At 42.6% G+C, this 25757-nt stretch overlaps 1 protein-coding gene across 1 annotated transcript in view; it reads left to right on the top strand.

Moving 5' to 3' along the window:
- The window catches only part of PCLO (piccolo presynaptic cytomatrix protein), a 193708-nt gene that overhangs the window by 109579 nt on the left and 58372 nt on the right, over positions 1-25757 (top strand). Inside the window, exon 16 of the mRNA XM_040414091.1 lies at positions 24190-24283. Coding sequence (XP_040270025.1) covers positions 24190-24283 — 94 coding nt within the window. The remainder of the gene's footprint in view (positions 1-24189; positions 24284-25757) is intronic.

The following is a 25757-nucleotide window of genomic DNA, read 5'->3' as shown; positions in this document are numbered from 1 at the left end:
TGCATCTAAAATCACCAAAATTTAGTTTTTTTTAAATGGTGTGTGTATGTGAAACAACCCTTCAGGTACAGCCACCAGTGCTTCAGGTTCTCTGCAGTGGAATCTCGTACGTAAAGTATGAAACATTTACAGTACAAGTGAATGGACAAGATTTAAAAAATTTCATCCATGTGCTGGAGAGAAAACCCATAGCGTAAACTAACTTGCACTGTAGGTTTTCATTCAGAAGTGTGCCAGTTGCTGTGGTTTTACCTGCAGTTTTCAACCTTTGCAGCACGATGATTGACATCAGCAGAAGACCAGCAGAATTAAAAAGCTAGCTCATTTCACGTGTTTTTTTTGTTGAAAATCTGCAGTGACTGTGTGGCCGTACCCAGTATGCATTTTTATCTGTCAATTTTACCAATAAAATATAAAGAGGTAATATTTATTCAGAATATGAGTATGTGGTTGTATAGTCTTTGGTGTTAGCTTTACACCATAGGCTTTCCTTTCTTTTGATGAGTGATATATTGAAACGTGTCAGTTCACAGGTCCTTCATAAGTCACCACTTTGACACATATAAGAAGATTTTTATATTCCTTCTGCTGTCCAAGAGTGGTCAGTGGTCAATTAAATTTCCTCACTGTTGGCTTATTTAGTATTATAAACTATTTATTCCTTTTTGACCCGATAAGACAGACACCAGTTGTACCAGATCACACCAACTACTCCTTCCTCTCATTTGGATCATCTACAGTAGTAATAAAAATGCTCCTTAGGTATTGTATAAGACAGTTGGACAATATCACAGCCATGTTAAATTTAACAACTATTCATTAAACAAAATGTATCTATATAATATCCAAAGAAAGTGTATAAGGCAGGAATGCTCAACCTGCGGTCCTCCAGCTGTTGCAAAACTACAACAGCTGGAGGGCTGCAGGTTGAGGATCCCTGGTATAACGTATGCATATAAAATATATCAAATTGCTTTATTTTTATATACCTAGAGAACCCCTTTAACTTGGTTGCATGGCATTTTTTATTCTTATCGAGGAAATATATAGAAATATATAGAGCATGTTTTGACATTCCACTCAGTTTGGATTTTTTTTCCTGCTTTCGAATATATGGTATGCAGTATTAAATGGTGGCATTAGAAAGTACAACTTTTCCCACAATAAACAAGCCCTCAATGATGTGAACGAAAAAATAAAAAAAAAGTTATGGTGGCGGTAAGGCAGGTAATTAAAATTGAAAATGCAAAAATATGGAAAATCGCTGCGTCAGAAAATGGTTAAACTAGTTTCTTTTAAACGGTCTCAAACGTGTTTCTTACATATTTTGGTCATCCTGTTGCCTCTAAAGACCTTGCTATATGACGGCTGTCATGTGTTCTTTATCCCTACATGTAATTATCTTTTATGCTCTTTTCCTATGACATTTTCTTGATATACACTCTACTTTTCTCACATGTGATTTAAAATGTATATTCTTCCATCCTTCTGTTGTTAAGGTTTAAATCTTCAAAAATTACTCTTCTGAATCTAAGAGAATACATTTTCAGAATTGTGAGCTATCTCTTGGGTAGAGATAAATAAATAAATTAAAATTAGATTTGGTTCCATTTTGACCCTCCAATTCAGTTTAGGCCTAGATACATTTGGTGCTCTTGTTGCCTAGAAAAGTATCTGTCTTTCTCTATCAAATTGCATAAAATTCTGGTTCAGTAGTACCAGAACATGTTTGAAAATCCTAGTTGAGCGTAAAAATTTTAGAATCGATTAGCTCATCTCCACTCTTGATTTTTAGGAATTTTTTGTTTCTGAAATCAGTGTTTTGAACCTGTTATAAAAGCTATTAAAAAATGCATTACACTGCAAAACCAATGCCTCCCCTGTGCCCTGATTCACAGCTTCATCAAATACAAACCTTGTTCTATAGGTTGTTACTACTGTTGAGCGAAGTTATCAAAAATTTGATTTGGCTGCTTTGCCGAATTTCACAAAGAAATTCTTTGTGACAAATTGCGTTGTCCCAAAGCATATTTCTTTGTTTGTAGTGTTCACAATGATGGGTAATCACGCCATCCCCCATCATTGAACCCCACAGATGCCATGTTCATCGGTGATCGCGGGAAATGAGATTAACATTAAGGGCTATCCATTTGATCGGGTAGAGGCTGCCTTAGCCATCTTGATTGAATCTTGTGCGGTGACATGATGACATCACCACGCAGGGCGGCGTGGTGACGTTATATTTCACCTCGCAAGATTTTGCGCTGTATCTTTAATCAAAATGACCACAGCGGCCTCATCGGGCTCAAGTGGATGAGGTGAGTATGTATTTTTTTCCCTGCTATTTCAGGAAAAATTCATTCGTTACCATAAAGCATGAGGAAATTCAGCTTCGCTGCAAATTGAAATTTTCCTGAAATTCGGAACCAAGTCAATTTGTTTGACTTCGATTCACTGAACACTAGTTGTTACCATTATCTTGATAATAAACATGTTTTGGTGAGCTATTTTTCAAAAATGCAATGATTTTTTAATGATTAAAAGGTTTATTTATAGATAGATTTTTTTTTTAAGGGTGACTTTTTTGTTAAGCATTATTAAGCTTAATGTTACTTATTTTTTTGTTCCCCTAGGAAACTTGATACAGCAATCAAGCTTGATTACATAATGATTAGCATTAAAAAGCATAGCATTATTGCCTGTCAGTGTAACCTACAGGCTTTTTTCGGGCACCTGGTTACAATAATGGCCCATTAATGCCCTGCAATAATATTGCAGAGCCATGATGATCTCACAGAGGGAGAACATTCCCTTTTGCCAATACTCATGGTGAGGATTAGAGATGAGTGAATTTTTCAAATAATCGATTCGGATGGTTCACCGATTTTAGATGTTCAACAATCCTCCCCTTAAGTATGGTTTCAATTAATTTCCCCACTATTGATGTCAGGCTTACTGGCCTATAGTTGCCCGATTTCTCCCTACTACCTTTCTTGTGAATGGGCACAACATTTGCTAATTTCAAATCTTCTGGGTCGACTCCTGTTACTAGTTAATCTGTTAATGGTTTTGCTAGTTTACCGCTAAGCTCTTTTAATAGCTTTGGGTGTATCCCATCAGGTCCCTTGACTTATTTGTATTAATTTTAGACAGCTGACTTAGAACCTTTTCCTCTGTAAAGACACATGCATCAAAAAATTCATTAGTCTTCTTTCCTAACTGAGGTCCTTTTCCTTCATTTTCCTTTGTAAAAACTAAACAGAAGTATTCATTGAGGCAGTCAGCTAGTTCTTTATCTTCTTCCATATACCTTACTCCTTTTGTTTTTAATCTGGCGCGCGCCTTCTCTTCAAACAGCTAATCGGCGAGGGTGCCGGGTGTCGGACCCAAGCCAATCTGATATTGATGACCTATCCTGAGGATAGGTCATCAATAAATATAACTTGGACAACCCCTTTAAGTGGGGAAGGGTGGGAACAGCATTAGAAGTCCACAGAGTGGACCTATGACATAGTGAGCTGGAAGCAGCATGAGGAGACCACAGAGTGGCCCAATGACAGGGTCTGGAGGTGGAAATCGTCACAAAAGATTCTACCACATATAATTGCAGCGCTGAACGCTGATTACAATTTGTTTTTCCACCGAGATACATCACAAAATATTTTACCGCATATTACTACAACGCTGCATAAGATTTGTTTTTCCACCGAAATACGTCACAAAATATTTTACCACATATAACTGCAGCGCTAAACGCTGAATGCAATTTGTTTTTTAACCCAAATTGACCAACTCACCTGCTAATCTGGAGGCCGGCCCACCGACCACCTATCAGTTTATTAAATGGATATATAATAATAAAAAAGCCTGGCTCTCAGCAGTTTGCATGCATTTTTATTTCATCAATAATTCATACATATATAAAAAATATAATTTATCTCTAGGATAAAAGGCTATCAATGATTAGAATATAGCTTCCACTTGATCGATAATTCATACAGTGCATAAAACTTCTACTACAATTAATACATTAATTTGCTGATCTTGGTCCCACAAATGCGGAGCTCTCGCATAAAAAAAGTAAATATATAAAAAAAGGTTAAGTATATGTTAATTTGGGCATGTAAACCCCTATATCTCCGACAAAGGATGCCGTAAGGATTGGTAGTACTATTATTCTGCATATAATTTTTAATTTTAATTTAATTTTTCATTTGTTTTCATTTTTATATATATATTTATTTATTTTTTTCATTTTATTTTAATTTTTTCATTTTTATATACAATGGAATAATAATCACAAATCAGAAAGATGTTTTATAGGCATGATATCATAACATGATTAGTATAATATATAGTGAGTCAACGCAGCATAAGATAAAGAGAGATAGTATAAGATAGTAGAAAGAAACCTAGTAAGAAAATGCAACATGTGCATAATGCAAATTTTATAATCCAGTTTTTGATGATCCGGTCCAGATATTCAATGTCACTTGAAATGGTTTAAAAACAGATCACTAAGAAGTCCCATTATTCATTTCTAAATGTCATTCCACTGAGGAAGGAATATTTATATTCCGAAGCGCATCTGGTGACTGTTTGCACAAGGACAGTGTGGATGGTGATTTACAAGCTAACACGAGGACAAAACCATCGGTTAAGAATTTGTGTTTCGGCAAGTCTAGAGCGCATGCGCTTGAAGAAGCTCAGCGAGAAACAGCAGAGCTGAAAGCCGCTAAAGCTAAATTAAGAGCGACATTGCGAGACATCACGCTCACAGACCGAGGGAAGACAAGTTCAAACTGACTGAACACCGTCTTGAGTAATCTAAGTGTGCTATCTATAAGTGTGAACTTTAAAAGTAACATGATAACAACAAAGCACATGTATATGCGAACGACTGCAATGTGCACAAATATAAACTAGCTGAGCGCTGTATCAACATCTTATTCACTAGTGAAAGAATTCTTCGGTCATCCACCACAGTTGTTTTCCATGGTCTTCCGTGTCTTTTGGTGTTGCTGAGCTCACCGGTGTGTTCCTTCTTTTTAAGAATGTTCCAAACAGTTGTTTTGGCCACGCCAAATGTTTTTGCTATCTCTCTGATGTTTTTTTGTTTTTTTTTCAGCCTAATGATGGCTTGCTTCACTGATAGTGACAGCTCTTTGGATCTCATCTAGCGAGTTGACAGCAACAGATTCCAAATGCAAATAGCAAACTTGAAATGAACTCTGGACCTTTTATCTGCTAATTGTAATTGGGATAATGAGGAAATAACACACCTGGCCATGGAACAGCTGAGAAGCCAATTGTCCGATTACTTTTGGTCCCTTAACAAGTGGGAGGCACATATGCAAACTGTTGTAATTCCTACACCATTCACCTGATTTGGATGTAAATACCCTCAAATTAAAGCTGACAGTCTGCAGTTAACCCCTTCAATCCCGGGCCTGTTTTCACCTTCCTGCCCGGCCATTTTTTGCAAATCTGACATGTGTCACTTTATGTGGTGATAACTTTTAAACGCTTTTACTTATACAGGATATTCTCAGATTGTTTTCTCGTCACATATTGTACTTCATGACAGTGGTAAAAATAAGTAAAAAAAAACAAACATTTTTATTCATAAAAAAATACCAAATTTACCAAAAATCTTTTACCAAAATTTCAATTTCTCTACTTTTATAATAGATAGTAATACCTTCAAAAATAGCAATTACTTTACATTCCCCATATGTCTACTTCATGTTTGGATCATTTTTAAAATGACATTTTATTTTTTGGGGACGTTAGAAGGCTTTTTCAGAAAATTTTCAAAACCCACTTTTTTAAAAACAGTTCAGGTCTGAAGTCACTTTGTGAGGCTTACATAATAGAAACCACCCAAAAATGACCCGATTTTAGAAACTACACCCCTCAAGGTATACAAAACTGATTTTACAAACTTTATTAACCCTTTAGGTGTTCCAAAAGAATTGATGGAAAATGGAGATGAAATTTCAGAATTTCACTTTTTTGGCAGATTTTACATTTTAATAAATTCTTTCCAGTAGCAAAGCAAGGGTGAACAGCCAAATAAAACTTAATATTTATTACCCTGAGTCTGCGGTTTACAGAAACACCCCACATGTGATCGTAAACTGCTGTATGGGCACACGGCAGGGCGCAGAAGGAAAGGAACGCCATATGGTTTTTGGAAGACAAATTTAGTTGAACTGGTTTTTAGATGCCATGTCTCATTTGAATACCCCCTGATGCACCCCTACAGTAGAAACTCAAAAAATTGACCACATTTTGGAAACTACGGGATAAGGTGCCAGTTTTATTGGTACTATTTTAGGGTACATATGATTTTTTATTGCTCTATATTAAGTTTTTTGTGACTTTTTGGATGTTTTGGCACCGTTTATTATTTTTTTTACAGCATTTAACCGAGGGATTAGGTCATGTGACTTTTTTATAGAGCAGTTCGTTACGCACGTGGCAATACCCAATATGTCTACTTTTTCTTATTTTTTTAAGTTTTACACAATAATAGTATTTTTGAAACCGAAATAATGATATTTTAGTGTCTCATAGTCTGAGAGCCATAGCTTTTTTATTTTTTGACCGATTCTTTCAGATAGGGCCTCATTTTTTGCGGGATGAGGTGACGGTCTGATTGGTACTATGTTGGAGGGCATACGCCTTTTTGATCACTTGCTGTTGCAATTTTTGTGATGTAATGTGACAAAATTTTTATTTTTTTTAAACTTTTTTTTACTTTTTTTTACGGTGTTCATCTGAGTGGTTAGGTCATGTGATATTTTTATAGAGCTGTTTGTTACGGATCTGGCAATACCTAATATGTATACTTTTTTTTATTTTTTTCACTTTAGCACAATAATAGCAGTTTTTATAAAAAACACTTTTTTTTAACTTTTTTTACTTTACTTTATTTATGACATTCACTTTTGGGGGTCTGATCCTCTCTGCAATGCATTACAATACATCTGTATCGTAATGCATTGCCTGTTAGTGTATGACACTGAGTCATACACTAACAGGTTGCCTAGGAGACCCAGCCTGAGGCTGGATCTCCTCGGTCTTGGAGGAGGAGGTTGAGGAGGCGGTGGATATGGCGGTGTAGCTTGACGTTGCGGTGTAGATGGAAGCGGCAGTGAAGGAGAAATAGGTAGCCAACACTGATTTGTGTTATTTTTTATTTTTAAATTGGGGTATCCCCCAAAATATTGGGACATATAACAAAATAAAACAAAGAATAAGTGCACTTGAGTACAAGAATAGATGGTTGTGGCTGGTATAAATGTCTATTCTGCACAAGGTATGGACAAGTCCTGTGGGATCCATGCCTGGTTCATTTTAATAAACTTAAGCTTGTCCACATTGGCTGCGGCCTGTGATAATGCTCTCTGCCATGCTAAACACACGTTCACACCATACACTGGCTGCAGGGCAGGTCAGCACCTCCAAGGCTGACAAAGCTTTTCCACATTTTGGCCATTCTAACCCTGCCTTCTCAGGTGCTGGTGGTTCCCCAGCTGCGTTGGCGACCTCTTCCTCCTCCTCTGCCTTCGCCTTGTGCTTCCACTGTGCCCCCGCTGTCAGGTGGGAATGCTATCATCAGCGTGCGCTTGTAGTCGCGTATCTTCCGATCAGTAACAGATGTTTTCACTAAATTTAGTTCCCTGTCAGAGCAGGGGTTCATTCACGGCAAAAGGGGGTTCATGTCACCCAGCAATAGAGCAGAGGATTTTGAGAGATTTATGCCCCTGTCAGCAATGCAGAGCAGGGGTTCATTCACGGCAAAAGAGGGTTCATGTCACCCAGCAATAGAACAGAGGATTTTGAGAGATTTAGGCCCCTGTCAGCAATGCAGAGCAGGGGTTCATTCACGGCAAAAGGGGGTTCATGTCACCCAGCAATAGAACAGAGCATTTTGATAGATTTAGGCCCCTGTCAGCAATGCAGAGCAGGGGTTCATTCACGGCAAAAGGGGGTTCATGTCACCCAGCAATACAACAGAGGATTTTGAGAGATTTAGGCCCCTGTCAGCAATGCAGAGCAGGGATTCATTCACAGCAAAAGGGGCTTCATGTCACCCAGCAATAGAACAGAGGATTTTGAGAGATTTAGGCCCATGTAAGCAATGCAGAGCAGGGGTTCATTCACGGCAAAATGGGGTTCATGTCACCCAGCAATACAACAGAGGATTTTGAGAGATTTATGCCCCTGTCAGCAATGCAGAGCAGGAGTTCATTCACGGCAAAAGGAGGTTCATGTCACCCAGCAATACAACAGAGGAATTTGAGAGATTTAGGCCCCAGTCACCCAGGCACAGCAGGGGTTCATTCACGGCAAAAGGGGGTTCATGTCACCCAGCAATACAACAGAGGATTTGGAGAGATTTATGCCCCTGTCAGCAATGCAGAGCAGGGGTTCATTCACGGCAAAAGGGGGTTCATGTCACCCAGCAATAGAACAGAGTATTTTGAGAGATTTATGCACCCTTCAGCAATGCAGAGCAGGGTTTCATTCACGGCAAAAGGGCGTTCATGTCACCCAGCAATACAACAGAGGATTTTGAGAGATTTAGGCTCCTGTCACCCAGGCACTGCAGGGGTTTGTATACGCCAAAAATGGTAAAATGTCACCCGACAATTGAAAATAAGATTCTTTTCAATTTAGGGCACTTAAATTGGCTTTTTTTATTTTATTAAAATGGCTCTAAAATAGTCCTTGAAAAGGCTAGAGGGATGTAAAAGGCAGTAAAATGTGCTTAAGAGCATGGCAACTGCTCTGCAAACAAATGTGGATAGGGAAATAACTTAAAATGAAATAAAATAACTAAAAATTTAAAATTATTAACCTGCAACTCATAGAAGGAGGTGGATATGGAGTCGGAGGTTGAGGAGGCGGTGAATGTGGTGTTGCAGGTGGAGGCAGCAATGGAGGAGGAACAGGTAGCCAACAATGTTTTTTTTTATTTTTTTGGGGGGTAGGTAGCCCCCAAAATATTGGGACAAATAAAAAAAATAGAAAACAAAGAATCATTGCACTTGACTTGAGTACAAGAATGTATGTTTGATGGTGGTATAAATGTCTATTCTGCACAAGGTACAGACAAGTCTTGTGGGATTCTGTAACGGATCTCCTAGCACCCCGACCAGGTACCTCCGTTGATAGTAGCTCCTAGTGCTTCCAGAGGTCCCCAAGCACTCCACTTGACACCGTAAGCGCTGCAGACCCCACGAACCGCCGAAGCTTGGTTGAGGTCTCACCGTCTCCTACCCACCCTGGACCTACGACAAGGCTCCAGTCTCCAGTGGGTGAACCTCTCCCAAATCCCGAGAGCAGAAACAGCTTTTACAAGAGCTAGTAGTTATGCCAGTGGAGTATAGCAAATCTTCAGCAAATAGCAATCCCCCAGTGTCGATCAGTTACCCAAACACCAGCCTCAACATGATGAAGGGTAAAACAGGAACTCTTTATTTGAACACACAAGCATTGATTTATACACATTTTCCAACAAGGTTACCACCCACAGGGTTTTGTAAAAACAGCCAATAACCACGTACAATACACTCAGACACTCCCACACAAAATCCTCCCCTCTGCCCGCGATACAACTACCTCACTCTGGGTTGATGCAATCATCACAGGCAGGAGAATACACAATGTCCTCTGTCCTGGAGACAACCGAGTCGTAATTCAATTATCTCTCAGGACAAAGGACATCGCCAATACACACAGAGAGACAATGGAACAGACCTCACTACTCAACGTATACAATGTCCCACCCTTTTCAATACACATAGTCATGTAACCTCCCAAAATGGCACGAATTAGACCAGGGGTTCAAGTTAGTACAAGTCCTTTGTGAACAAAGGAAGCCTGGCTGATGAGAGGGCCCATAATCCTGGAGCAAGAGGCTGGTAGCCAGGCCCCTCCAAAACCCAGTGGCGAGGTTGGTTTCGCCACAGATCCAAGCCTGGTTCATTTTAATGAACGTGAGGTTGTCTGCGTTGGCTGTGGACAGGCGTCTGCGTCTGTCTGTAATGACGCCTCCTGCCGTGCTAAATACACGTTCCCAGAGAGTACACTGTCTGCAGGGCAGGCCAGCACCTCCAAGGCATACAGGGCAAGCTCTGGCCATGTGGACAATTTGGAGACCCAGAAGTTGAATGGGGCAGAACCATCAGTCAGTACGTGTAGTCGTGTGCACAGGTACTGTTCCACTATGTTGTTCAAATGCTGCCTCCTGCTAACAGGCTCCATATCAGCAGTTGGGGCCGGTTGTTGCAGCGAGGTGACAAAGCTTTTCCACATGTCGGCCATGCTAACCCTGCCTTCTGAGGTGCTGGCGCTGACACAGCTGCGTTGGCGACCTCTTCCTCCTCCCCTCCCTTCGCCTTGTGCTTCCACTTGTCCCCCAGCGTCAGTCGGGAATGCTCTCAGGAACGCGTGTACCAGCGTGCGCCTGTAGTCGCGCATCTTCCGATCACGCTCCAGTGAGGGAATTAAGGACGGCACATTGTCTTTGTAACGGGGATCCAGCAGGGTGGCCATCCAGTAGTCAGCACACGCTAAAATGTGGGCAACTCTGCAGTCATTGCGCAGGCACTGCAGCATGTAGTCGCTCATGTGTGCCAGGCTGCCCAGAGGTAAGGACAAGCTGTCCTCTGTGGGAGGCGTATAGTCTGCGTCCTCCGTATCCCCCCAGCCACGCACCAGTGATGGGCTTGAGCTGCGTTGGATACCACCACGCTATGAACATGCTTCATCCCCATCCTCCTCCTCCTTGTCCTCCAGTAGTGGGCCCTGTGGGGCCAAGTTTGTACCTGGCCTCTGCTGTTGCAAAAATCCTCTTTCTGAGCCACTTCTAAAAGACTGGCCTGAAAGTGTTAGAGATGACCCCTCTTCCTCCTCTTCGTCCTGGGCCACATCCTCTTCCATCATCGCTCTAACTGTTTTCTCAAGGAGACATAGAATTAGTATTGTAACGCTGATAATGGCGTCATCGCCACTGGCCATGTTGGTGGAGTACTCGAAACAGCGCAACAGGGCACACAGGTCTCGCATGGAGGCCCAGTCATTGGTGGTGAAGTGGTGCTGTTCCGCAGTGCGACTCACTCGTGCGTGCTGCAGCTGAAACTCCACTATGGCCTGCTGCTGCACGCACAGTCTCTCCAGCATGTGCAAGGTGGAGTTCCACATGGTGGGCACATCGCATATGAGGCGGTGAGCGGGAAGGCCGAAGTTACGCTGTAGAGCAGACAGCCGAGCGGCGGCAGGATGAGAACACCGGAAGCGCGCACAGACGGCCCACACTTTATGCAGCAGCTGAGACATGTCAGGGTAGTTGTGAATGAATTTCTGCACCACCAAATTCAGCACATGCACCAGGCAAGGGATGTGCGTCAAACCGGCTAGTCCCAGAGCTGCAACGAGATTTCGCCCATTATTGCACACCACCAGGCCGGGCTTGAGGCCCACAGGCAGCAACCACTCGTCGGTCTGTTATTCTATACCCCTCTACAACTCCTGCGCGGTGTGGGGCCTGTCCCCCAAACACATCAGTTTCATAATGGCCTGCTGACGTTTACCCCTGGCTGTGCTGAAGTTGGTGGTGAAGGTCTGTCGCTGACCGGATAAGGAGGTGGTAGAAGAGGAGGAGGAGGAAGCCGAGTAGGAAGAGAAGGCAACAGGAGGCAAAGAATGATGCCCTGCGATCCTTGACGGCGGAAGGACAGCTCTCCGCCTGGGGCTCAGCCGCCACTACATTTACCCAGTGTGCAGTTAGGGACATATAGCGTCCCTGGCCGTGCTTACTGGTCCACTGTATCTGTAGTTATGTGGACCTTGCCACAGATGGTGTTGCGCAGTGCACACTTGATTTTATCCGATACTTGGTTGTGCAGGGAATGACAGCATTTCAAAGGCCATCAGTTTAGAAATGCTGGCATTCAGGGCAAGGGATCAAGGGTGGCTAGGTGGGAATTTACGCTTTCTCTCAAAGGTTTGTGAGATGGAGAGCTGAACGCTTCCGTGTGACATGGTGGTGTTGTTGGTGGCACATCCTCTGTTTGCTGGGCGGCAGGTGCCAATGTTCCTCCAGAGGCGGAGGAAGAGGCCGAAGCAGCAGCAGAAGAGGGAGCAGGAGGGGCCTGAGCCCTTTCTTAGTTTTGAAGGTGCTTACTCCACTGCAGCCCGTGTCTCGCATGTAGATGCCTGGTCATGCAGGTTGTGCTAAGGTTGAGAACGTTAATGCCTCGCTTCAGGCTCTGATGACACAGCGTGCAAACCACTCGCGTCTTGTCGTCAGCACATTGTGTGAAGAAGTGCCATGCGAGGGAACTCCTTGAAGCTGCCTTTGGTGTGCTCGGTCCCTGTTGACGGTGGCCAGTAGCAGGCGAACTGTTTTGGCGACGGCTGCTCTGCTTTTGCACCCTGCTCCCGCTTTTGCTAAGCTGTTGGCTTGGTCTCACCACTGGATCTTCCTCCGAACTCTGAAAGTCAGTGGCACGACCTTCATTCCCTGTGGGGTCTAGGACCTCATCATCCCCTGCATCGTCTTCCACCCAGTCTTCCTCCCTGACCTCCTTTTCGGTCTGCACACTGCAGAAAGACGCAGCAGTTGGCACCTGTGTTTCGTCATCATCAGAGACGTGCTGAGGTGGTATTCCCATGTCCTCATCAGGAAACATAAGTGGTTGTGCGTCAGTGCATTCTATGTCTTCCACCCCTGGGGAAGGGCTAGGTGGATGCCCTTGGGAAACCCTGCCAGCAGAGTCTTCAAACAGCATAAGAAACTGCTACATTACTTGAGGCTCAGACAGGTTCCCCGATATGCACGGGGGTGATGTGACAGACTGATGGGCATGGGTTTCAGGCGCCACCTGTGCGCTTTCTGCAGAAGACTGGGTGGGAGATAATGTGATCGTGCTGGATCCACTGTCGGCCACCCAATTGACTAGCGCCTGTACTTGCTCAGGCCTTACCATCCTTAGAACGGCATTAGGCCCGACCAAATATCGCTGTAGATTCTGGCGGCTACTGGGACCTGAGGTAGTAGGTTCAGTAGGACATGTAGCTGTGGCAGAATGGCCACGTCCTCTTCCTGCACCAGAGGCTCCACCAACATCACCACCACGACCATGACCGCGTCCCTTATTAGATGTTTGCCTCATAGTTAGCGTTCACAAAGCAAAGTAAAAAGTGGTTAAGTATGTTAAAAATAATTAACCGCCAATATAAACCCTGATGTAGGGTATTGCACTCTATTATTTTTTTAACTCTATATGACAGCGGTATTTGTGGCCTAAATTTGACACTCACTTATGCACGTCTTTTTCACCCCAGTAACCAAAAAGCTATATTTCTGTCCTAAATGTGACAGTGACTTATGCACGTGTAATCACAGCTGTGCAGTATATTAGAGGCTTTTTTCACCCCAGTATGCCAAAGCCGTTTTTATGGCCTAAATGTGACAGTGACTTATGCACGTGTAATCACAGCTGTGCAGTATATTAGAGGGTTTTTTCACCCTAACCAAAAAGCTGTATTTCTGTCCAAAATGTGACAGTGACTTATGCACGTGTAATCACAGATGTGCAGTATATTAGAGGGTTTTTTCACCCCAGTAACCAAAAAACAGTATTTCTGTCCTAAATGTGATAGTGACTTATGCACGTGTAATCACAGATGTGCAGTATATTAGAGGCTTTTTTCACCCCAGTATGCCAAAGCTGTATTTATGGCCTAAATGTGACAGTGACTTATGCATGTGTAATCACAGATGTGCAGTATATTAGAGGGTTTTTTCACCCCAGTAACCAAAAAGCTGTATTTCTGTCCTAAATGAGACAGTGTTTTCACCCCAGTATGCCAAAGCTGTATTTATGGACTCACAGATAGCCTATGCTGGTGCACTATCATTGCATAAAATGGCTGCCGATCATGTATTGATATTGACTAACTGAAGAAAAAAAAAATCGTTTTCAGCAGTAGTTGGCTCAGGGCAGGCTTAAAAAAATTGTGCACTGCACCCACAAAACATTTTTTCTGTAGATCGCTGAGTACATAAACCAGTTCTTGATGAGATTTCTCCCTGATCTCTCCCTCACAGCAGCTGCAGCCTCTCCCTACACTAATCCGAGCAGAGTGACTGGCGGCGCTACATGACTCCAGCTTAAATAGAGGCTGGGTCACATGCTGCAGTTGGCCAATCACAGCCATGCCAATAGTAGGCATGGGTGTGATGGCCTTTTGGGGCAAGTAGTATGACGCTTGTTGATTGGCTGCTTTGCAGCCTTTCAAAAAGTGGCATAAAAATCACCCAACACCGAACCCGAACTTTTACGTAAATGTTCGGGTCCGGGTGCCGAAAACCCAAAGGTTCGGTACGAACCCGAACTTTACAGTTCGGGTTCGCTCAACTCTACATATAAGTACAGCGCTGAATATGATTTGTTTTTCCGCCAAAATACATCACAAAAGATTTTACCACATATAACTGCAGCGCTGAACGCTGAATACAATTTGTTTTTCCACCGAAATACATCAATAAAGATTTTACTGCATATAAGTACAGCGCTGAATAAGATTAGTTTTTCCACCAAAATTCGTCTCAAAATGTTTTACCACATATAACTACGACCAAAATACGTCAATAAAGATTTTACCACATATAACAGAGCACGGAGAGGGAGAGGGTGTTCGGATTCCCCCCGCACTATGCAGACTTCGCAGAAATGAACCGCTGCTCCCAACAGCAGCTCCTGGGAAGGTCATGGAGCGTCCCGGTCATCCGGCATCTATTCGCTCTGCTGAAGGATGATTTTAAAAGTGTGTAGAAGCCACATGGGGCCCCCACACTGCAGATTTATTGTCTATATATCATGGAGATTTTACCGCATATAATCGCAGAGCTGACCGCTGAATACATTTTGTTTTTCGACCGAAATACTTCAATAAAGATTTTACCACATATAACCGCCGCGCTGACTGACTGATACTGCTGCTACTTCCGTGAACCCCTGCACCATTACTTCCCGGGTAGGTAGGCTGCTGCGAAGCAGGTGCTCTACCCCGGGCACGTTTGGATACCGAACTCCCACTGCTGCTACCCTGCTGACTCACAGCCATGTTTTCAACACATATAAACCGCCGACGTGAACTGAGAATATATTTTTATTTTTGTACTGAAATAGGCCAATAAACGCTTTCAGCAGAAATTAATGCACCAGTGAAGTGCATATATTTTTTTCTTTCTGTACTGAAATAGGCCACTAAACCTGTTTGCCACAAATAAATGCACCAGTGAAGTGCGTATATTTTTTTCTTTCTATAATGAAATAGGCCACTGAACGCTTTTGCCACAAATTAGTGCACCAGTGAAGTGCGTATATATTTTTCTTGTATTACTGAAATACGACCCTATATGCTTTCACCAGATATAACTGCAACAGAGCAGTGCGTATATATTTTTCTTTTTTTTACTGTAATACGCCCCTATACACTTTTAACAGAAATAACTGCAGAAGTAAACTGAGAATATATTTATCTTGTTGGACTGAAATAGGCCACTATACGCTTTGACCAGAATTAACTGCAGAAATGCACTGAGAATATATATTTTTTTTTGCACTGGAATACGACCCTATACACTTTGACCAGGAATAACTGCAGAAGTGAAATGCGTATATATTTTTCTTGTAATACTGATTAAAGATACTAAGATATAAGCCACTGAAGGCTTTTCAACATAGCACTTGCAGCCCAATAACAGATAGCTGGAATGACAGAGCTGTCAAATGGCTATTTGGATCCCCAAATAATCTTTCCCTGCATTTGTAAATCGCTTTCCTATCAATGTCTCTAGCACCTTCTGATGTCTCTCCCTGCACTAAGATGCTGTGAAATTATTGCTCCCTATCTTTTCCCTGCACTTATCAATCATTTTTTCAGTCTTTTTTTTTTTCACAATGAGGTTTTTCCAATTGCTGTTCCTAGCGTCTTCACATGTCTGTCCCTGCACTCTGAACGCTGGAAAATGGCAGAATCTAAAATGGCTGCCATATTTATAGGGCTGTGACATCACAGGGCTGGCTGGCTGACTGCTGATTGGCTGCATGCAGGCATGTCAATCTGGGTGACCCAAGCCTTCCCAGAGTTCCTTGCCCCATGTCCTCAGTCCTAACAAGTGTAGCCACCATTTTAGGAAAAAGGCGATTCGTTACCATGAAGCATGAGGAAATTCGCATTCGTTACGAATAACATTTTTCCTGAATTTCCAAACAAATTCCACTTTGTCATCTTCGATTCGCTCATCTCTAGTGAGAATCATAGATTAGTGATCAGTGCCTGTGCAATGAAAATGTTGCTTTAACACAGGGATTTCTCTTAACACAGGAGTCTCTCTTCAAAACAGCAATGCAAATCTTATTAACCACCTCCGGACCGCTGTACGCACAGACGCGTCCTGGAGGTGGTTGATTCATTCCTCCTGGACGCGCCGGCGCGTCATCTCGCGAGACGCGAGATTTCGGTCACAGCCGGCCCGCGCATGCGCATCGCGGGCCGGCAAAAGTTAGAGGAGTATTTCATCAGCAACCTGCCAGCCAATGATCGTCGCTGGCAGGTTGCTGATTTTTAAAAAATCGAATCACAAGCCAGATAACAGATCATATTAGTAAATATGATCTGTTATATGGCTTCTCTGCTTCTCTGCTGGTCCTTTTCGTCGGTTGGATCCAGCAGAGAAGCAGACATCACTGTGAGTACACACCAAACACTGCCCTTAGCCCCTGATCACCATCCATCACCCCCATCATCCAAATTAACCCCTTGATCGCCCCCTGTCAATCACTTAGTGAAAGACAAAAAGTGATCAGTGTAAACTGACACTTTTTTTTTTCACTAGTATTGGCTGTTAGGTTTTAGGGATAGTTTAGGCCCCTTGGTTAGGTAGTTAGCGTCAGTTAGCGCCCACCCCACCGCACCGCAGTCACTTTTATTTGCTGTTTAGCGTATCGCTAATCAGCATTTGTACTTTTATAGTATCTGTAAGTGTTCAAAACTGATCACGGTCAGATCTATAATAGTATTAGTGTCACTTTAGTTCGCCCTCCACCCAAAACGCAGTGTTTGCCCGATCAGGCCTGATCGGTCGCCCACACGTGCGTTCACCCACGCCCGCCCCACCGCAGTGACAAAAAAATTTTTTTTTTTGATCACTGCACATTCACTTTACACGCTCTGCGGCGATAAAAAAATCAGTTTTGATATTTTTTATCAACCGCAGCGGCCTCCGGTACTTCGCTAGCCTCCCCTTTGTAAGACAGGCTTGCTTTTTTTCTTGGGTAGTCTCAGGGAATACCCCTAAATTTAGTAGTCCAAATGTCAAACAGGGGGTATTCTTCTGAAGAGGCCTACAGGATTCTGACCCAGTCGGATGAGGAGTGGGAACCCTCATCTGATGAATCTAGCGGGTCAGAATATGAACCTGTAGAAAGCAGTGGCTCTCTGACCCAAAGTTCGGACGAGGAGGTTGAGGTCCCTGGCAGCACCAGGCGTACCCGGCCCCGTGTCGCTAGACCACAGGTTATGCAGGATCCGCTTCAAGAGCAGCAGAGTGGGGCTGTCGCTGCCGGATCACGTGGTGAGGCATACACCAGCAGCGCAGCCCTTCCTGGACCTAGTACCAGCACTGCCGTACAACATGGTGAAGTAGCGAGCACCAGAAGGGCAGTTGAAGCTGGTACGGTGGCACGTGCACTAGTTACCCCGTCGCAGCCACCGCACAGACAGGCCCGTAGAGCCCCTAGAATCCCTGAGGTGCTGGCAAACCCTGATTGGCAGTCACCAACTTCAGCCGCACCAGTAGTTCCCCCTTTCACCGCCCAGTCTGGAGTTCGGGTTGAGACGGCTCAGATCAGTACGGCCCTGGGATTTTTTGAGCTGTTCTTGACTGCGGAGCTCTTGGACTTAGTCGTGGCAGAGACCAACCAATATGCCACACAATTTATAACCGCAAACCCGGGAAGCTTTTATGCCCAGCCTTTCCGGTGGAAACCAGTCCAAGTTTCCGAACTTAAAATTTTTCTGGGCCTTCTCCTCAACATGGGCCTGACAAAAAAGCATGAATTGCGGTCATATTGGTCAACGCACCCAATTCATCACATGCCCATGTTCTCTGCTGCTATGTCCAGGACACGATTTGAGGCCATCCTGCGTTTCCTGCACTTTAGCGACAACACCACCTCCCGTCCCAGAGGCCACCCAGCTTTTGACCGGCTCCACAAAATTCGGCCCCTCATAGACCATTTCAACCAGAAATTTGCAGATTTGTATACCCCTGAGCAAAACATCTGCGTAGACGAGTCCCTAATACATTTTACCGGGCGCCTTGGCTTCAAACAGTACATCCCAAGCAAGCGTGCCCGGTATGGGGTCAAATTGTATAAGCTCTGTGAAAGGGCCACAGGCTATACCCACAAATTTCGGATCTATGAGGGAAAAGATCAGACCCTGGAGCCGGTCGGTTGCCCTGACTACCTGGGGAGCAGTGGGAAGACAGTCTGGGACTTGGTGTCACCCTTATTCGGCAAGGGGTACCATCTTTATGTGGACAATTTTTACACAAGTGTGGCCCTCTTTAGGCATTTGTTTCTAGAACGGATTTGCGCCTGTGGCACCGCGCAAACTAGTCGCGTGGGCTTCCCCCAACAGCTTGTAACCACCCGTCTTGCAAGGGGGGAGAGGGCTGCCTTGTGTAACGAAGAACTGCTCGCGGTGAAATGGAGAGACAAGCGTGACGTTTACATGCTCTCCTCCATTCACGCAGACACGACAATACAAATTCAAAGGGCAACCCGTGTCATTGAAAAGCCCCTCTCAGTCCACGACTATAATGCGCTCATGGGAGGGGTGGACTTCAATGACCAGATGTTGGCTCCCTATTTAGTTTCCCGCAGAACCAGACGCTGGTATAAGAAGGTGTCTGTATATTTAATTCAATTGGCGCTCTACAATAGTTTTGTTCTCTACAGTAAGGCTGGGAGAACACGATCCTTCCTCAAATTCCAGGAAGAGATCATCGAGAACCTCCTTTACCCAGGAGGTTCCGTGGCCCCATCCACCAGTGTAGTTAGCCGTCTACACGAGCGACATTTCCCCAGTGTCGTTCCTGGTACCTCAACCCAACCGCCACCCCGAAAAAAATGTCGTGTCTGTAGCAGGAGTGGAATAAGGCGTGACACCCGCTATTTCTGTCCTGACTGTCCGGACCACCCTGCCCTATGCTTAGGAGAGTGTTTCCGGAAGTACCACACACAGGTACACCTAGCATAGGGATCACATCTCACCAGGACAGGCACACAGGGCTATTAGGGCCCTTTCTCTCACAGCTGCTGCAAACCTCTCCTTTCACCTGGGATAAAGTGCATAACGTACTTCGCCACATCTTTGGGCGATTTGCGCTTTGCACATTGTCCCATGGGGAAGGAGAGGTTTGTTCTATAAAGGTAAAAAAAAAAAAACAAAAAAAAAATTACCGGTAAGTAAAAAAGTTAAAAAAAGTTTAAAAAAGTTAATATGTTCTGTTCTAAAGTTAATAAAGTTATTGCTTTGCGGCCTGGTTTTTTCTTTTTTGTTTTGTTTTTTTTACCTTCCAGGTGGACCATCCGATCGACCAGCTGCAGCACTGATGTGCATTCGGACAGAAGCATTGCGCTGCTGTCAGATTACACGCAAGTCGGTGTATGCGGCGCTGCAAGACGAGATTTCTCCTCTGCAGTAAAAGATATGTTTGCCAAGGCATATGAGCTGAGGAGGTGGCGGTGTTCATATACTTTGGCAAACACTTTGTATATATAAAAAAAAAAATCCCGGCAATGATTTATTCATCCACATCGATTGATGTGAATGGAGAAATCTGGTTTGCCAGGGCATACGAGCTGAAGTGGGTATGGATGTTGGGCGGAGCTCCTATGTCCTGGCAGACGCCTTTCCCCTCCTTTTTTCTTTTTTTGGCCGAGATTTTTTCATCCACATTGATCGATGCGAATGAAGAAATCTGTGCCGTTCATTTTTTTCTTTCAGCCCAGAGGCTGAACGGAAAAAAAAAATCTCATTACCCGTATGCTCAATATAAGGAGAATAGCAGAAACTCCTAATGCTGGGCATACATGTAATGATTGCGGAGACCCTCAAATGCCAGGGCAGTACAAACACCCCACAAATAACACCATTTTGGAAAGAAGACACCCCAAGGTATTCGCTGAGGGGCATATTGAGTCCATGAAAGATTGAAATTTTTGTCCCAAGTTAGCGGAAAGGGAGACTTTGTGAGAACAAAATCAAAAAAATCAATTTCCGCTAACTTGTGCCAAAATTTTTTTTTTTCAATGAACTCGCCATGCCCCTCATTGAATACCTTGGGGTGTCTTCTTTCCAAAATGGGGTCACATGTGGGGTATTTATACTGCCCTGGCATTTTAGGGGCCCCAAAGCGTGAGAAGAAGTCTGGTATCCAAATGTCTAAAAATGCCCTGCTAAAAGGAATTTGGGCCCCTTTGCCCACCTAGGCTGCAAAAAAGTGTCACACATCTGGTATCTCCGTACTCAGGAGAAGTTGAGGAATGTGTTTTGGGGTGTCTTTTTACATATACCCATGCTGGGTGAGATAAATATCTTGGTCAAATGCAAACTTTGTATAAAAAAAATGGGAAAAGTTGTCTTTGCCAAGATATTTCTCTCACCCAGCATGGGTATATGTAAAATGACACCCCAAAACACATTCCCCACCTTCTCCTGAGTACGGAGATACCAGATGTGTGACACTTTTTTGCAGCCTAGGTGGGCAAAGGGGCCCACATTCCAAAGAGCACCTTTCGGATTTCACAGGTCATTTACCTACTTACCACACATTAGGGCCCCTGTAAAATGCCAGGGCAGTATAACTACCCCACAAGTGACCCCATTTTGGAAAGAAGACACCCCAAGGTATTCCGTGAGGGGCATGGCAAGTTCCTAGAATTTTTAATTTTTAGTCACAAGTTAGTGGAAAATGATGATTTTTTTTTTTTTTTTCATACAAAGTCTCATATTCCACTAACTTGTGACAAAAAATAAAAACTTCCATGAACTCACTATGCCCATCAGCGAATACCTTGGGGTCTCTTCTTTCCAAAATGGGGTCACTTGTGGGGTAGTTATACTGCCCTGGCATTCTAGGGGCCCAAATGTGTGGTAAGGAGTTTGAAATCAAATTCAGTAAAAAATGACCTGTGAAATCCGAAAGGTGCTCTTTGGAATGTGGGCCCCTTTGCCCACCTAGGCTGCAAAAAAGTGTCACACATCTGGTATCTCCGTACTCAGGAGAAGTTGAGGAATGTGTTTTGGGGTGTCTTTTTACATATACCCATGCTGGGTGAGATAAATATCTTGGTCAAATGCCAACTTTGTATAAAAAAATGGGAAAAGTTGTCTTTTGCCAAGATATTTCTCTCACCCAGCATGGGTATATATAAAATGACACCCCAAAACACATTCCCCACCTTCTCCTGAGTACGGAGATACCAGATGTGTGACACTTTTTTGCAGCCTAGGTGGGCAAAGGGGCCCATATTCCAAAGAGCACCTTTCGGATTTCACAGGTCAATTTTTACAGAATTTGATTTCAAACTCCTTACCACACATTTGGGCCCCTAGAATGCCAGGGCAGTATAACTACCCCACAAGTGACCCCATTTTGGAAAGAAGACACCCCAAGGTATTCCGTGAGGGGCATGGCGAGTTCCTAGAATTTTTTATTTTTTGTCACAAGTTAGTGGAAAATGATGATTTTTTTTTTTTTTTTTTTTTTCATACAAAGTCTCATATTCCACTAACTTGTGACAAAAAATAAAAACTTCCATGAACTCACTATGCCCATCAGCGAATACCTTGGGGTCTCTTCTTTCCAAAATGGGGTCACTTGTGGGGTAGTTATACTGCCCTGGCATTCTAGGGGCCCAAATGTGTGGTAAGGAGTTTGAAATCAAATTCTGTAAAAATTGACCTGTGAAATCCGAAAGGTGCTCTTTGGAATATGGGCCCCTTTGCCCACCTAGGCTGCAAAAAAGTGTCACACATCTGGTATCTCCGTACTCAGGAGAAGGTGGGGAATGTGTTTTGGGGTGTCATTTTATATATACCCATGCTGGGTGAGAGAAATATCTTGGCAAAAGACAACTTTTCCCATTTTTTTATACAAAGTTGGCATTTGACCAAGATATTTATCTCACCCAGCATGGGTATATGTAAAAAGACACCCCAAAACACATTCCTCAACTTCTCCTGAGTACGGAGATACCAGATGTGTGACACTTTTTTGCAGCCTAGGTGGGCAAAGGGGCCCACATTCCAAAGAGCACCTTTCGGATTTCACAGGTCATTTTTTACTGAATTTGATTTCAAACTCCTTACCACACATTTGGGCCCCTAGAATGCCAGGGCAGTATAACTACCCCACAAGTGACCCCATTTTGGAAAGAAGACACCCCAAGGTATTCCGTGAGGGGCATGGTTAGTTCCTAGAATTTTTTATTTTTTGTCACAAGTTAGTGGAAAATGATGATTTTTTTTTTTTTTTTTTTTTTCATACAAAGTCTCATATTCCACTAACTTGTGACAAAAAATAAAAACTTCCATGAACTCACTATGCCCATCAGCGAATACCCTGGGGTCTCTTCTTTCCAAAATGGGGTCACTTGTGGGGTAGTTATACTGCCCTGGCATTCTAGGGGCCCAAATGTGTGGTAAGGAGTTTGAAATCAAATTCTGTAAAAATTGACCTGTGAAATCCGAAAGGTGCTCTTTGGAATATGGGCCCCTTTGCCCACCTAGGCTGCAAAAAAGTGTCACACATCTGGTATCTTCGTACTCAGGAGAAGTTGAGGAATGTGTTTTGGGGTGTCTTTTTACATATACCCATGCTGGGTGAGATAAATATCTTGGTCAAATGCCAACTTTGTATAAAAAAATGGGAAAAGTTGTCTTTTGCCAAGATATTTCTCTCACCCAGCATGGGTATATATAAAATGACACCCCAAAACACATTCCCCACCTTCTCCTGAGTACGGAGATACCAGATGTGTGACACTTTTTTGCAGCCTAGGTGGGCAAAGGGGCCCATATTCCAAAGAGCACCTTTCGGATTTCACAGGTCAATTTTTACAGAATTTGATTTCAAACTCCTTACCACACATTTGGGCCCCTAGAATGCCAGGGCAGTATAACTACCCCACAAGTGACCCCATTTTGGAAAGAAGAGACCCCAAGGTATTCGCTGATGGGCATAGTGAGTTCATAGAACTTTTTATTTTTTGTCACAAGTTAGTGGAATATGAGACTTTGTAAGAAAAAAAAAAAAAAAAAAAATCATCATTTTCCGCTAACTTGTGACAAAAAATAAAAAGTTCTATGAACTCACTATGCCCATCAGTGAATACCTTAGGGTGTCTACTTTCAGAAATGGGGTCATTTGTGGGGTGTTTGTACTGTCTGGGCATTGTAGAACCTCAGGAAACATGACAGGTGCTCAGAAAGTCAGAGCTGCTTCAAAAAGCGGAAATTCACATTTTTGTACCATAGTTTGTAAACGCTATAACTTTTACCCAAACCATTTTTTTTTTACCCAAACATTTTTTTTTTATCAAAGACATGTAGAACTATAAATGTAGAGCAAAATTTCTATATGGATGTCGTTTTTTTTGCAAAATTTTACACCTGAAAGTGAAAAATGTCATTTTTTTGCAAAAAAATCGTTAAATTTCGATTAATAACAAAAAAAGTAAAAATGTCAGCAGCAAAGAAATACCACCAAATGAAAGCTCTATTAGTGAGAAGAAAAGGAGGTAAAATTCATTTGGGTGGTAAGTTGCATGACCGAGCAATAAACGGTGAAAGTAGTGTAGGTCAGAAGTGTAAAAAGTGGCCTGGTCTTTCAGGGTGTTTAAGCACTGGGGGCTGAGGTGGTTAAACAGTACAAAGTAGAATTTTACTAAAATTGCAGAAGTCAAACAAAACAGTGCCATAACTCAAATCAAGTTTACAATCTTGCATCTCTTACAATAGTTGCTTGCATGTGAATCCGTTTAAAAAGCTAAAATAAAATTACTGTGACATTTGTGTTTAATACCTTAGTGCTGAATACAAACGAAGAACAAAATATGTGCAAAAGAGTTTAAACCCAGAATGGAATCAGACAGTGATTTACAAGAGCATCTCCATGGAACAGGTTTGTGTTATTTTATTTTTAAACTTAAAAGTTGGGAAATATTAAATGTTGTACAGTTTAGTTACTGCAGTATTATATTCTGACAAGTTTTTTAGTAAGAAAGCTTTTATTGTGTTCTGCCATCTATTTATAATGTTTTTTAAAGCGGTTTTCTGAGATTTTTTTATACTGATAACTTATCCCCTGAATAGGTCATCAGTATCTGATCAGTAGGAGTCTGACACCTGGGACCCCCATGATCAGCTGTTTGAACAGGCAATGGCACTCCTGTGAGCCTTGCAACCTTCTCTCAGCTTTTCCTAGGCCAAGTGATGACACATTCATCTGTCACGTGGCCTAGTTGCAGCTCAGCCCCATTCAAGTGAAGCAAAGCCTCTATACAATGTACGAGGATGTGCTGGTAAGCTGCGTGAAGTCCACGGAGGATAGGCCATCAGTAGGGATGAGCGAATCGACTTCGGATGAAACATCGTTCTAATACTGTACGGAGCAGAAACTCCGTACAGTTTTAGAATGTATTGGCTCCGATGAGCCAAAGTTATTGCTTGCGAGACTTCATGCAATAACTTCATAAATTAATTTGTACTGTAAAAAAACATTTCCTGAACTCTGGATCAGTTCCAAGTGGTACCTTGGAACCGAACCTGAGTTCGGGAAATGTTTTTTTACAGTACAAATTAATTTATGAAGTTACAATATCTTTTATGTTAGTAATAGTATTTATATTTCACATTCTATTTTAACTTTAGTGTGGTTTTACTATGTGATAGCTTTAGCTAATAATGTGATAAGAATCAACACTTTCTTCACTAAATATTTAACAATATGAATTTACTGTTTTGTAGCGAGACTGTTGTTGTTGTTATTGTATTTATTACCCCTTCTACCCCGGGCCAGTTTTCGCTCTTCTGCCCAGGCCATTTTTGCAAATCTGACATGTGTCACTTTATGTGGTAATAGCTTTGGAACACTTTTACTTATCCAAGCCATTCTGAGATTGTTTTCTCATCACACATTGTACTTCATGATAGTCATAAATTTGAGTCAATATATTTTACCTTTATTTGTGAAAAAATCTAAAATTTACCCAAAATTTAGAAAAATTCCCAAATTTTCAAGTTTTAATTTCTCTAGTAATACTTCCAAAAATAGTTATTACTTTACATTTCCCATATGTCTACTTCATGGTTGGGTCATTTTAAAAATGAATTTTTTGGGGGGGGGACGTTAGAAGGCTTAGAAGTTTAGAAGCAAATCTTGAAATTTTTCAGAAAATTTACAAAATCCACTTTTAAAAGACCAGTTCAGGTCTAAAGTCACTTTGTGAGGCTTACATAATAAAAACCACCCAAAAATGACCCTATTTTAGAAGCTACACCCCTCAAGGTATTCAAAACTGATTTTACAAATGTTGTTAACCCTTTAGGTGCTCCACAAAAATTTATGGAAAATGGAGATGAAATTTCAGAATTTC

Source organism: Bufo bufo, chromosome 1, assembly GCF_905171765.1.
Source record: "Bufo bufo chromosome 1, aBufBuf1.1, whole genome shotgun sequence".
NCBI classification, from domain to species: Eukaryota; Metazoa; Chordata; class Amphibia; order Anura; family Bufonidae; genus Bufo; species Bufo bufo.
The sequence above is the reverse complement of the archived record's forward strand: the minus strand, read 5'-3'. Positions and strand labels throughout refer to the sequence as shown.